Source organism: Balaenoptera physalus, assembly GCF_965194825.1.
Source record: "Balaenoptera physalus genome assembly, chromosome: 9".
Taxonomy (NCBI): domain Eukaryota; kingdom Metazoa; phylum Chordata; class Mammalia; order Artiodactyla; family Balaenopteridae; genus Balaenoptera; species Balaenoptera physalus.
The window spans coordinates 90440813-90455177 of NC_138888.1; the positions used below are offsets into that span (position 1 = coordinate 90440813).

Consider the following 14365-nt stretch of genomic DNA (forward strand, 5'->3'; position numbering starts at 1 on the left):
TGTGATGTGACTAGTTACTATAACCTTGCCTACGTGGGAGCAGAGACTTGCTGCACCAGGCTCACCTGGCCACGTGCTCTGCTAAAACAACGCGGAGTTATCTGAAGTCTCAGACTGTCTCCTTGTAGTCATCATTGCTTTGTCTTCTGACACTAAGTCATTTTTGGAAAAGTTTTACTAAATGGTAACTGTACCAGTGTAACGAATATTTGGTTTGGAATGTCTTAATTTGAAACTAGCATGTCCACAACAGAAATATTAATGTATTGGGGAGATCTTTTAATATTCTTATTTTTTGTTTCTAGAAACCACTAAGTTTTATATGACAGAGATAATTATTCAGCCATCTGAAAGAAATTTTCCCATCATACCAAGGTACAAATAGCTAATTAAGTGTGTTCTGGAATTTCACATGTAAGGAAAGATAGGTATTTGGGAATTATTATGGGAATTATTAATTATAATTATTTATTATAATTATTTATTGTAAGTGATTATTTGGGAATTCATTTTTATTTATACCCCTCTTTGGAAAGGAAAAATAAAAGTCTTTGGAAAGGTTTTTAGGTAGTGGAACCAAACCACAGATATGAAAGATTTGAGGATTTATTTATGGTTTGCTTCCATAATGGTATAGACAAATGTGCTCTTATAAATCTTCTAGTTCTGAAAGTTTTTTGTGTTTCTTTTTATGTGCTAGATACCCAAGGTTTTATAATATAATCATGAATAGGTTTTTGAGTAATTATTTCTGGTTTTAATTTAACTTACTTGAAACATGGGTTAGTTTTCAAATGACTTGTGCATTTTTTTTTTTAAAGAAATTCACGTTCTTTTATTTATTTATTTATTTATTTATTTATGACTGTGTTGAGTCTTCATTTCTGTGCGAGGGCTTTCTCTAGTTGCGGCAAGTGGGGACCACTCTTCATCGCGGTGCGCGGGCCTCTCACCATCGCGGCCTCTCTTGTTGCGGAGCACAGGCTCCAGACGCGCAGGCTCAGTAATTGTGGCTCACGGGCCCAGTTGCTCCGTGGCATGTGGGATCTTCCCAGACCAGGGCTCGAACCCGTGTGCCCTGCATTGGCAGGCAGATTCTCAACCACTGCGCCACCAGGGAAGCCCGACTTGTGCATTTTTAAAAAGAATGTTACTTAGCCACTCAATCCATTATTAGTGTTTCTTTTCTTAGAATCTTTTTAGTCTTGCAAATGAAAGTTAACTGTAGTATGTCTTTATTTCAGCTAATTTATTGATGTCTAAAAATTAGGGCTCTCTGAATATAACCTTGAACTTTATCCTCCTATAAATACTTTGATTCTGTACCTCAGATCTGACACTCTGAGGGGATACAAATGGAAAACATTGGAGATAATACTGTCTGATGTTTGGGAGGAAATTTCTTACCTTCTTTTTTAACTTAGTTATTCACTGTTGAATGTGCCACAGCACAAATGGATTATTGACTTGTCTAACAGTATTTTTTTATTTAGTGGGGGGAATAGTTAGGTTTGGGGTGGAAAATATATTAAGGACCAAAGAATGGGTTATAGGAAGGCTGGTGCAAACGCAAATACATTACAGTAGATTAAAATTAGCGTAGGTTGTGAGGGGATGGGCAGCATATAGAAAAGTCCGACATGCACCCACCTCTGCCTTACAGGTGCCCTGTGGGTGTTTTTGGCTCATCCTGCCAGGTAGAGTTATTATGAGAGGCACATTGTGAAAATTTGTTTGTGTTCAAACAGGTCTCAGTTTGTACAGAGCGTTATTGCCCAGTGCCTGGTGGAACTCTCCTCTGCTAGAAGCACTTTTAGATTCACTCTTCAAGGACACAACGGCAAAACGTACATCTTGGTAAGAAATGATTTCACCCAGCTCTTTGTAGCCTAGTAATCCAGGGTCTCAGAAATTCTTTGGTTTTTGTCATTCTTTTTTCTTAATTCTTGGGTCTAGAAAATAAATGATGAAAAATTGAGTTTTTAATCTCAGTTTAATTCACAAATCAAATCCCCTTAATTGAACAAGTGATTTAAGTGCCTCTGCATGCTAGGTACTAGGGATTTAGAGACAACTACAACCTGATCCCTCTGTAGAAGCTCATGCCACAAGATGAAGTTTTTTCTACTCTTAGTTTTTAATGGCTTTCTTGGTCAGTGTAACACAATTCTGTCTTTCTCACTTTTTTCCCCATTTGATACTCTTATGGTTAAAATACGTTCTGTTGCTCCTGTTTTTGTTTTTATTGTTTTGTGTGTGTGTGGTAAGAACACCTAACGTGATCTACCCTCTTTACAGATTTTTCAGTGCACCATACAGCAGTGTCAGTTATAGGCACAGTGTTGTAGAACCCGTCTCTAGAGCTTACTCACCTTACCCAACTAAAACTTTATCCCATTTGATTAACAACTCCCCATTCTTCCCTCCCTCCAGCGCCTGGCAACCAGCATTCTACTTTCTGCTTCTATGAGTTAGACTATTTTAGATTCCTCGTGTAGGTGGAATCATGTAGTATTATCCTGCTGTGTCTGACTTGTTTTATTTATCATAATGTCCTTGAGGTTCATCTGTACTGTTGCATATTTCAAGATTTCTTTCTTTTTAGAGGCTAAATAATATTCCATAGGGTGTATGTACCGCATTTTCTTCATCCATTCATCACTGGTGGACAGTTAGATTGTTTCTGCATCTTGGCTATTGTAAACAGTGCTGCAGCGAACATGGGAGTGCAGAGATCTCTTTGAGATCCTGATTTCAGCACTTGGATGTTTGAGAAGTAGTAGCAAGTTTTGGAGAAAAGGCTCCGCAGTTAGAATCATCCCCTACACGTACCACAAGCATTTAATATTAAACTGCTCCTGTCAAAAATAACGTTCTGCAGAAAACAATTGGGGACATAATGTGAAAATCCAAGATCGAGGGCCCATGTCTCTTCTCTGCCTCCACGCCTGTTTTATTCAACCAGTAAACATATATTGAGCACTTCTTATTTGAAAGACACTGTCCTGGGTGCTCAAGATAGAACCAAAATGCCATTGAGGACCTCGCAAGCTAATAAGGGAGCACGGTAGCTAAAAGGAGAGAGGGATTGAGGTGGTTATTAGGTGTTGCTCTGTGGCGGTCCATCCGTCACAGGGACCACATGCTTCTCTAATTCCACATAATTTCTATTCAAAGCTAAAATATTTTCTAACTCAGGTTGATACTAAGTATACCTCATAGTCCTAGTCTGAAATCAGTCTTATTTTTTTTTTTCACCTTTTTTTTCGGCCATACCGCGCACCTTGCGGGGTCTTAGTTCCCTGACCAGGGATCAAACCCGTGCCCTCTGCACGTGGAAGTGCGGAGTCCTAACGACTGGGCCACCAGGGAATTCCCTTAATTTCCTTTTATTGCAAAGTTTTCAAGTTGAAAATCAGGAGTAGGAACATTTTAAACTTACTGCTAATGTATATTTAAATTAAAATTTTTTTCTTTTTTATAAAAGTAATACATTCTTGAAATACATTCTGAAAACATGAAGAACATAAAAGAAGTGGTAGTTCCCCTGTCTTGTCCCCTCTTCTGCCCCGCTGTGTCATACCATCCGGAGGTAATCATTAACAGTGTGACATGCGTACTTCATCATTCTTTTCCCTGTTTACACTTCTATGTACACACGCCCACAGGTATTTGTAAAAATAACATAATGATGTGATTAGCATCGTTCTTCAACATGCATTCTTCTCACAACCAGGTATCATGAGGCTTGTTTCTTGTTAGTGTAAATATGGATTGGACTCTTACTAATGAGTAGAACTCCACTGTATGGCCGGTAAAGACAGTGCTGCAGGGAAAATCATCTTTGCACATGTATTTTAGTACTTCAGAAGCAGATCTTTCTCATCTTATGCAGTATTGGAATCTGTGCATTTTAAACTCTGATAATTATCACCTCTCAAAAGTTGGACTAATTTATCCCTTATGAACATCCTTTATCCCTTATAGACATTCTTGGTGCCCCCACCCCAGGTCCCCTCTCCTCGGCTGGTCCCCCCCTTTCCCATTGCTGAGAATGTTGCCTGCTCACGGCTCACAGTCGTCCTCTTCTCCAGAGACTTGTGCCATCCTGACAGATGCTGCCTGGCCCGGGAGTTTCCTGTCCTCCTCCGTCCCCCACCCCTGCCCTACTCAGCCCAGTGCCGATGACCCGACCCTGGGCTACAAAACCTGCCATCTCCTGTCTCAAGATGGGACAGACTCTGTAGGTGGAATTCAGGCTTCAGAGCTCCCTGTGAGATCAGGCTGAGTCCACATTGTTGGCTACCCTGCCTTATCTTCTTGCCCTCCCTCCCTTTCTCCTGAGAGCATTTCCTCAGTGAATCACCTGTGTCCAAATCCCAAAACAGTCTTCCATGAGCAGCGTGTGGGAATACCTGCTCCAAACCCCTCTTCTGAGCTGACTGTTATCAGTCTTTTTGTATCTGCCAATCTGATAAGTGAAAAGGGGTGGCACAACATTTTGCATTTCCTTATTACTAGTTGTGTTAACATTTTTATATATTTATCGCTTATTTCTTCTGTTTATATTCTGTTCAATTCTGTTCATATTCTTCGCCTGTATTTCTCTTGGGCTGTTTTTTTTTTCCCTTATTGATTGCCAGGAGCTCTATATATTATGGATCATAACTTTGTATGTATTAAGTATTTTCTCCTAATCAGTTGTCTTTTCTTTAAAAACTTTATGTTGTCAGTGGCTCTACCAAAGGTTATACTTTGAAAGGCTTACCCTACTTAAAAGTTATATATGTGATATTTTTTCTGGTGTTTTATAGTTTTGTCTTTTTTTTTATGGTTTTGTTTTTGTTTTTTTGAGTGGTGGTAAGAGGTATGAATAGGGTTGTGATATTCTTGTACTTGGACTTCTCTCTCCGTGTCTTTAGCTATGGCTTTTAAACTCAGACAGTTTGGTGATTGAAGCTTTGGAAAGTTCCACAAGTATCAAAAAATTCCCTCTGTTGGAAGACTCATTGAAGGCCGATTCCAGTTCTGCCTGGAATGCTGTCAAGGTCCTCTACCAGCCATGCATCAAAAGCAGGAATGCAGAGTAAGTCATGCTTTGGTTTTCTCCCTCCACATTTGTTTTCGTTTCTGTTGCCACACTGGTGTTAAGAAATTAAGGAATTAAATGGGACTGTACCACTTCCCTACTTGATGCTTCTGGCAATCATACTGCTACCCATTGTGCTTTAAAAATGGGTTGAATCATTACAGGTTGTTCATGCTAATGTGCAGAAAGCATGCTTTTACTGAAAATAATTGGTCTTTTTTTTTTTTTGTAATCTCAGCTTTCTGTACATATGGCTGCAGGACTAAATCAGGCTTCAACAGCTATGACTATTTACTGATAAACACTTTCCAGGCATTTGGGATACAGTTGTGAACAAAACGCAGCCCCTGCCTCCTGGGGTTGTCATCCTCATAGGGAGAAAGAAGGCAGGCCATAAACAAAGCAGACAAAACATCAAAGACTGCTGTGGCCCTTCCTGTAAGTCAGGCGCTCATCTGAGGGCTTCTCGCTCCTTTAGGCCCAACAACAACCCTGTGGGGTAGGTACACTTATCACCCCATTTTAAAGACAAGGACACTGAGACACAGGTGTGAAGTGTAAAGCAAGTTAGTAGGGTGTAGGAGGTTGGCATTTTGTACTGAAAAGTCAAAGAAGGTTCCTCAGATAAAATGATATTTAAGTGGAAAACTTGAAGGCAGTGAGGGAGTGAGCCATATCTGAGGAAGAGCATTCTTGGCAGAGGGAACAGAAAATGTTCTTATTTAAACAGATTGGAAGTTTATACTTGTCCTGTACTCTCTGATGGGTTTGATCAAATTTGTACTAAGAACAGAAAGATCCCAGTCTTCTTCTGGGAAGTAAATAAGAAATTTAAAAAAATTATTGCTTGTCTTTTCTTTTCTTTGAATTATGCAAGCAGTTCCAGTCATAAAATATTCAAACAGTAGAGACTTACATAAAATAAACTGTGAAAGTTCTCCATCATGTCTCTCTCCAGAAGAAAAAAGTATGTTGTGAATTTTTCCACTTTTTTTCTATTTTGCATTTTAACATAATCTGCATGATGCATGTGTATTTTTTTACACTTAAAAAAACAAAAAACAAAACAACAACACACTGTGTCTTGGAGAGTCTTTCCATGTCAGTGCTTGACATTTTATGAAATGGATATACTGTAAGTAATTTAACCATTTTTCTGTTGATGGATATTTGGGTTATTACTTTTTTGCTGCTGTAATTAGTATTCCACTGTATGTTGTACATTTATTTTGCAATTATGTGTACTTTTTTATGAGGTATTTCTAAAAGTAGAATTACTAAGTCAAAGGGTGTAACATTTAAAATTTAATAGGTAATATCAAATTATTTTGCAAAAAGGCATTGCAAATTTATACTCCCACATAAAGTTTCTATAAATGCCCATTTCCCTACACCCTCACCCAAGCTGCTACGTAGATTTTTGCCCATCTGATGCCAGTCTAAATGAAACAGATTCAGTTGACTCTCCTTGTGTTTTATTGAAGCATGATCAGAGAATATGGCTTATGTATTTGATGCTTTGGGGACTTTGTTGAGGGTTGTGTGTGTGTGGTGTGTACCTTTATGTATTTAGATTTATATAGTCAAATTTATTAAAACTTTTTATTCTTCTTATTTATTTGAAACCTGGATATTTTGAGAAGGGTATGTTAAATTTCACACTGTGATTATGGAAAAGTCATTTTCTTCTGGTTTTGATGCCTCTTTTCACATTATATATTTTAAGCTATGTAATTAGGTACTTGAAAGGTTTGTGCCATAACGACTTGACTAATTGTGTATTTTATCAATAAGATTTTTCTCTCCTTTCATTTTATGTTATTTTTCTTTAATTCTAATTTATCTGATGTTATTATTGCTAAATTTACTTTCCTTTTTAAAAAATTATTGATCTTTTTCCAATTGTGTTTTTTCAGTTGTGTGTTATTTTATCTTAGGTATATATCTTATTAACATCAACCTTGTAAACAACATGTAGGTGGATATTTTAAAACTCCAATGTGACAGTCTGTTTATTTTAATAGTAAACTTAATTAATTTACATTTATTGTGATTATTGATGTAGTTGAACTTAGTCTGCTAACTTTTACATTGGTTGGCTTCTCTGTGTCATTTCTTTCCTGTAATGATTTGAAAGTAAAAAAAAAATCTATTTCAAAATGATTTTTAATGGTTAACCTTAAATTTTTAATACATATCCTTATACTTTTTTTTCAAAGCTGTCAATATCTAGATTTATCTAGTATCCATTGTCTTCACCAAAACAAGAAATGACTCTTAACAGGGTTTCACATTCACTCTCTTGCTCCCTCCCGAATGCACTCTCTCCCTTTGTGATTCTGATGATGGTGGTTGTCTCTTCTTAAAGAAGTATCAAGCCAAAGCTCTACCCCTTTTGCTTACTTCTTACTTATACTCGTGCATTATGACCATAAATGTTTTTATGTTTTTATTGTGTAAGTCTGTTTCCATAAAAACATACAGGATTGCTTGATGGTTTTAAAAATATTTACAAATAGTATTATATTGTATGTATATTTTTACAATTTTTTTAAACTCATGATCCTTTGTTCCAATTGTTTGATTTGATAAAGTCTAATAGCTCTTTTAAACTTGGACTGTAGTCAATCCTTGAATATCTGAAAATGTCTTGTACCTATTTTGTCTCTCTGAAAACCTTTAGGATTTTCTCTTTATCCTTGATTTCTAAGATTTCTTTCAGAGGTGTCTAAGTGTAAGTGTTTATTCAAGATTTTCTCTAATGTCATAATCTGTCCTCAGTCTCTGTGAGAATCATAATTATACTTAAAGTCTTCTGTTTTTTCTATTAACTCTTGTTCCTTGGATATTAACTCTTCTCTTTTGGAAAAAAAGAAAAAAGAAAAAAAACCATTGTGTTTGGTACTGCCTTTCATGGTGTTGCTTTTCCCAAATGTTTGATGATTTTACTGGAATTCCTGCACTGGGCTGTAAACTCCAGGTGAGACAGGACCTTGGCGATCTTGCTCATTACTCCATCTAGATGAGTGCTTGTAGAAGTGCTCAAAACATGCAATTTATATTTACGTCTATGAAACATTTGTGAAGTGAATCACACATAGTTTTCTGCTTGTCCTTGTATTTGATAATTAATGTTCATCTATTGGTGACTGTTTGTTCTTGTTACCATAGCTTGCCTTTATGGACTGGTGAATGAGAACTCAAAGGAGAGACTAGTCTGGATGTGCCCGTTTTTTGACAACTTTTGGGTGTCGTGAAAAAGGAAGTGATTGTAGCTTTAGTTATGGTGGTGAACCTTGTATTCATTATTGTGAAGGATCTTTGCACTGCCTTTCTTCAGGAGTGTTAACAAGGACACAGTGCACCTGTCCCATCATTTCATGTATTTTTAACAAATCCCTGTGACACTAGGATGTAATGGACTATAAATATATAGTCCATTGTATTCTGCTGTGTTTATTAGTGGACATTTTTTAACTCCATGTGTCTTGGGGATGAGTGGACATCCAGTAAATGAATTTATTACTTCAGTTTGCCTGTTCTATAAACCTACTTCTGTTGTGTTTTTCCTCCTCCTGCTGTTTGCCTCTGGGTCCTCCAAAGGTGGGGAGGAAATTTCGCAGGTTGAGTAAGCATCGTGTGAGTTATTTACTTTTGTCTTTTAAGGACATTAGTTTCTTTCTTTTGGGGCATGACAGAGCAAACCGTAGACTCCCTGGCATATTTTTGGCACATGGGGTGGTATATTAACTATTTTAGTCCAATCAGCTAGAATTTTTTTCCTAGTGGAAGTGTGGATTGCCAGATGGCAGTCTAAAAGAGGAAAATAGCAAATGTAACTATGGTTTTATTTCCTTGAGCACATACAAAAACGTGGCATGTAATATTCTTAGAATGTTCTTTCTAGCAATAGACACATGTCTCAACATTTTGAAGTCTATTGTCTTTTATTTAATCCCCCTCACCCTACCCACCCCCAGCCAGAGTTATCTTACAACTCACATTCTTTAGTTTACATATCAAAGTTTAGGTCCTAAATATTAACTTTTTAGCTTTGGACTCTTTTAAGTTCACTTCTGCAGTTTAATTCTGCTAATTCAGTAATTCACCTGTTGCCTCATAGTCTCTAGATTGGGGGTAATTTTACCCCTCGAGGGACATTTGGTAATGTCTGGAGATATTTTTGGTTGTCACAACTTGAGGGACCACTGGCATCTAGTAGGAGGTGGAGCTGGGGATACTCTTAAACATCCTGCAATGCACTGGAGCCCTTACAACAAAGAATCATCCAGCCCCAAATGCCAGTAGTGCCAAAGTTGAGATCCCTGTTCTAGATTATCTCCTGAAATCAGGCTGTGTCTACCTTTTCCCTCTGGGGGTTACAACCCACACTTTTCTTGAAATGGTATTTAGGCCAGCAAATAAGGGAAATTTTACTGTGGCATGGGTTAAAATATCTATAATCCCACATGTTAACTTTGGTTAGAATAAAACAGGATAAATGGTAAAATATAGTGTAACTATTGCTACACTTCTCTCTTTTATGGGGGGGCAAACGTGAAGAATAGATGTATTTTTGTTAAACAATGACAAAGAATTTCATAGATATCAAGTCCTTTGTTCTCATATTTTTAAGAGAAGAGATCTTAGGGGAATGCATTCATTAAGTGCAAATAAGTGGGTTTATTTTTTTTTAAGCTAAACTGAATTCTCTTTTGTATAAATTATATAAGTCCTGATATTGGTAGTGGTTCTTTCCACCTTTTTCAAAAGATACAATATCTGATTTAGGAATATGGAAAATTTGAACTGATAAGAACTGCTCTATAGTCTACTGTTAACAGCAGCATTTCCTTGCAAAAGGTACTGAGGGAAATGCTGATGATATGTTATATTCACCCCTAATTTTAGTAGAATTTAGCAATTAAATTTTATAAACTAAGTAGGTTTCTCTCTGTTGGCTAAATATTGGTTCTACAACAGAAGTATTGTTTTTGCCTTAAGATAGTCATCATTATTGCTTTTTCTAATGAAATAAAAACACGTATCGTAAAATAGGTAGCTAGTGGGAAGCAACCGCATAGCACAGGGAGATCAGCTCTGTGCTTTGTGACCACGTAGAGGGGTGGCATAGGGAGGGTGGGAGGAAGGGAGATGCAAGAGGGAAGAGATATGGGAACATATGTATATGTATAACTGATTCACTTTGTTATAAAGCAGAAGCAAACACACCATTGTAAAGCAATTATACTCCAATAAAGATGTTAAAAAAAATCTTAAAAAAATAAAATAAAAAATAGGTATTTTTTAAAATAAATAAATAAATAAAAAATAAAATCTCTGGGCTATGTTAATGTATAGTCTACAGTATATAAGTTTAAGACTTTAAAAGGAGAACATAAATGCAATAGGGCTAATGAAAAAGAAAAAAAAAACACATATAAACCACACACGTATACATTTCCTATGCATAAAATAGTATTACTAGTTGTTTCTATTTGTGAAGTAGTATTTTTTAATCTCTTTTTCCTCTTTATTTCAGAAGGAAATTTGAAATTCTGCTTAATTTTTCTTTATTGTGGTAAAAATCACATAAAATTTAGCATCTTAATCATTTTTCAGTGTACAATTCAGAAATGTTAAGTGCAGTTGCCCTTTGAACAAAACCAACTGTGCAGTCAAAAATCCACTTGTAATTTATAATCAGCCCTCTGTGTTTGAGGTTCCTCTGTATCCACATTCATGGATTCAACCAACCACAGATCGCGTAGTACTGTAGTACTTACTATTGAAAAAAATCCTCATATAAGTAGACCCACGCAGTTCAAACTCATGTTGTTCAGGGGTCAACTTTATATTCACATTGTTGTGAAACAGATCTCCAGAACTTTTTCATCTTGCAAATCTGAAACTGTACCCGTTTTCCCCTTCCCCCAGCCTGTGGTAACCACCATTCTATTTTCTGTTTTTATGGGTTTGACTGCATTCATCTGCTAGGGCTGCCATAACAAAATGCCACAGACTGTATGGTTTAAACAACAGAAATGTATTTTCTTATAGTTCTGGAGGCTAGAAGTCCAAGATCAAAGTGCCATCAGGATTGGTTTCTCTTCCTGGCTTGTAAATGGTTACCATCTTGCCGTGTCCTCACGTGACCTGTTCTCTTTGCACATGCACAGAGAGAGAGAAAAATCTCTGTGTCTCTTCTTCTGATAAGGACTGATAAGGCCCCATTCTTATGACCTCATTTAACTTAAGGACTTCCTTAAAGGCCCTATCTCCAAATACAGTCACATTGGTGGTTAGAGCCCTAACTGTATTCATATTCAGCACAAGAATTTTGGGGGAGCCACAATTCAGTTCATCACATTGACTACATTAGATACTTCATGTAGGTGGAATTATATAGTATTTGTCATTTTGTAACTGACTTATTTCACTTAGCATAATGTCCTCAAGGTTCATCCATGTTGTAGCATGTAACAAGATTGCCTTCCTTTTTAAGGCTGAATACTATTCCATTGTATGTATATACCACTTTTTGTTTATCCATTCATTCCTCTATGGACGTTTGGGTTGCTTCCACCTCTTGGGTATTATGAGTAGTTCTCCTATGAACTTGGATGTGCAAATAGCTGAGACCCTGCTTTCTATTCTTTTGGATGTTTTGTTATTTTCTGTTTGTTTTTTTTTTATAGTAGCCATTCTAATGGATATGAGGTGGTATCTTACTGTGGTTTTGATTTGCATTTCTCTGATGATTAGTGATATTGAGCATCTTTTTGGCCATTTGTATATCTTCTTTGGAGAAATGTCTGTTCAAGTTCTTTGCCCATTTTTTAATGTAGTTATTTGATTTTTTTGTTGTTGAATTGTAGGAGTTCTTTATGTATTTTGATATTAACCCCTCATCAGACATATGATCTGCAAATACTTTTTCTTATTCCATAGGTTGCCTTTTTATTCCGCTGACTGTGTTTTTTGATGCACAAAAGTTTTAAGTTTGATACAGTTCCGTCTGTCTATTTTCACTTTCGTTGCCTGTGGTTTTGGTGTCATAGCTAAGAAATCATTGCCAAACTCTGCTTAGTTTTTTTTGGTTTTTAAAAAAAAATTATTTATTTATTTATTTATTTTTGGCTATGTTGGGTCTTCGTTTCTGTGCGAGGGCTTTCTCCAGTTGTGGCAAGCGGGGGCCACTCCTCATCACGGTGCACGGGCCTCTCACTATCGCGGCCTCTCTTGTTGTGGAGCACAGGCTCCAGACACGCAGGCTCAGTAGTTGTGGCTCACGGGCCTAGTTGCTCTGCGGCATGTGGGATCTTCCCAGACCAGGGCTTGAACCCGTGTCCCCTGCATTAGCAGGCAGATTCTCAACCACTGCACCACCAGTGAAGCCCTCTGCTTAGTTTTGAAGCTCTACACCTGATGCGCCAGAGATTATCATTGCCTGAAATACTTTGGAGATAAAAATAAGCGATTTTGAAATTTAGAGGAATTTGTCCTTTTGATTGATAAAAACATAAATCAAATGTTAATTTATGCTAATTTTATATCCAACAAAACATCCAAGACCTGTTATTTACTAACTGCATAACCTGCTGAAACACTTCATATGAGCTTATGTGGATAGTGTGTGAATACAATGCTAGAATGAATACATGAATGAACAAGTGAATGAATGAATTGATACGTGTCACCAGCCCCTCAAGAGTACTTTATTAAACCATCTCAAGTGAGTGTCTTCTGCGTCCCCACATAGGAGTCACATGGTGACATTGTCCATGCACTGCAATTAGGGACACTGACTTTGCAGAGTAGGAGAAACTTACACTTCAGAAATGAATGTACACGTGTTATATTTTATAAGTGAGGAAACTGAGGAGCGGTAAAAGAAATGACTACAGTTAGTCAGTTTGTTAATTGGTGATAAAGCCACAATTAGAGCCACGTTGTTATGATTCCAAATCCAGTGCTTTGTCATTATATCCTGTAGTCCCTTTTAGGGGACCTGAAAATGTCGCTATAAATGTTTACTCTTTCTCAAGAACTGTCACTGTGGTAGTTTAGAATGTGTCAGCATTTTGATTACGCCTCAAAATATACTGCTTACTCTATTACACTCAGTGAATATTTATACATATTAATATGTAACTTTGGTAGCAGAAACTTCTGATTTATATTGTGTTCATATCTGATCTTACAGGTCAGAATTTAAGGATACAAATGTGATTTTTTTCAGAAGTCCCTCACCTTAGCTTCTTAGAACAGGAATCCATTGAAAGAAAGTTAATCTAAAAATACAGGAAAATAATCAGGTACCTCTAGGAAAATATAAATGCTTCTTTAGAAAAGACTTTTCACACATTTTATCTGCTAATACCATATTATCACCAAGACTTATCCATTGAGAGACCACTCTTCATGATGAAGCAAGTTGAGCACACACAGTTCTGAGTGGACTGTGTTAAGTACAGTGGCCTAAATTCAAGCCTGTTTTATTTGGAATTCCTGTATTATCCACGAATTCATTTATAATCATTAAAGAAGATACAGGAAATAAGACCATGACTTATTATAAGAGTGAGTGTTTTTTCCTAGAGATTCCAATCAGGCACGTTTCCTATGAGAAGTAGTTCATCTCTTGGGATTGCTTTCTAGAGGGACAGTCCGGTTTCTTTCTTCTGAAAGAACGTGAGATAAGTATTGTCCTGACCTGTGGTGGTAAAGGGCAGGGGGGTGGGGTAACAAGGATTGGATAGAGGAAAGGAGGGGAATGTGTATGTGAAATTGTTTCTTCGCTTTTCTATGCTTTCTGATCATGTGTTGGGTATCTTTATAAGTCAGGTCTGAAGTAGTTATCTTGAACTTTCATGTCTGAAGAGTTTGGGTTTTTCTTTTTCCTTTTATTACCTCCACACCATGTCTAGTGGTGTGTTTTGGGGTGTCTGTGGACTTAGTATGACTTTAGGCAGCCTCTCTGCTAATGGGTGGGGATGTGTTCCTGTCTTGCTAGTTGTTTGGCATGGGGTGTCCAGCACTGGAGCTTGCTGGTCATTGAGTGGAGCTGGATCTTAGTGTTGAGATGGGGATCTCTGGGAGAGCTTTTGCTGTTTGATATTACATGGAGCCAGGAGGTCTCTGGTGGACCAATGTCCTGAACTCGGCTCTCCCTCCTTAGAGGCACAGGCCTGACACCCGGCCAGAGCACCAAGACCTTGTCAGCCACACAGTCAGAAGAAAAGGTAGAAAAAAAGAAATAAAGAAAAATAAATA

General features: G+C 37.2%; 1 protein-coding gene across 12 annotated transcripts in view; it reads left to right on the forward strand.

Annotated features, from left to right (window-relative positions):
- UBE3D (ubiquitin protein ligase E3D) overlaps window positions 1-14365 on the forward strand; it is a 292261-nt gene that overhangs the window by 37555 nt on the left and 240341 nt on the right. For all 12 annotated transcript variants that reach the window (XR_014267184.1, XM_082474254.1, XM_082474255.1 and 9 more), the window contains exons 6-8: window positions 306-375; window positions 1749-1857; window positions 4923-5086. Coding sequence is in view for 11 of the 12 variants with exons in the window: in XM_082474254.1 (XP_082330380.1) it covers window positions 306-375; window positions 1749-1857; window positions 4923-5086 (343 nt within the window). In the remaining variant the exon portion in view is untranslated. The remainder of the gene's footprint in view (window positions 1-305; window positions 376-1748; window positions 1858-4922; window positions 5087-14365) is intronic.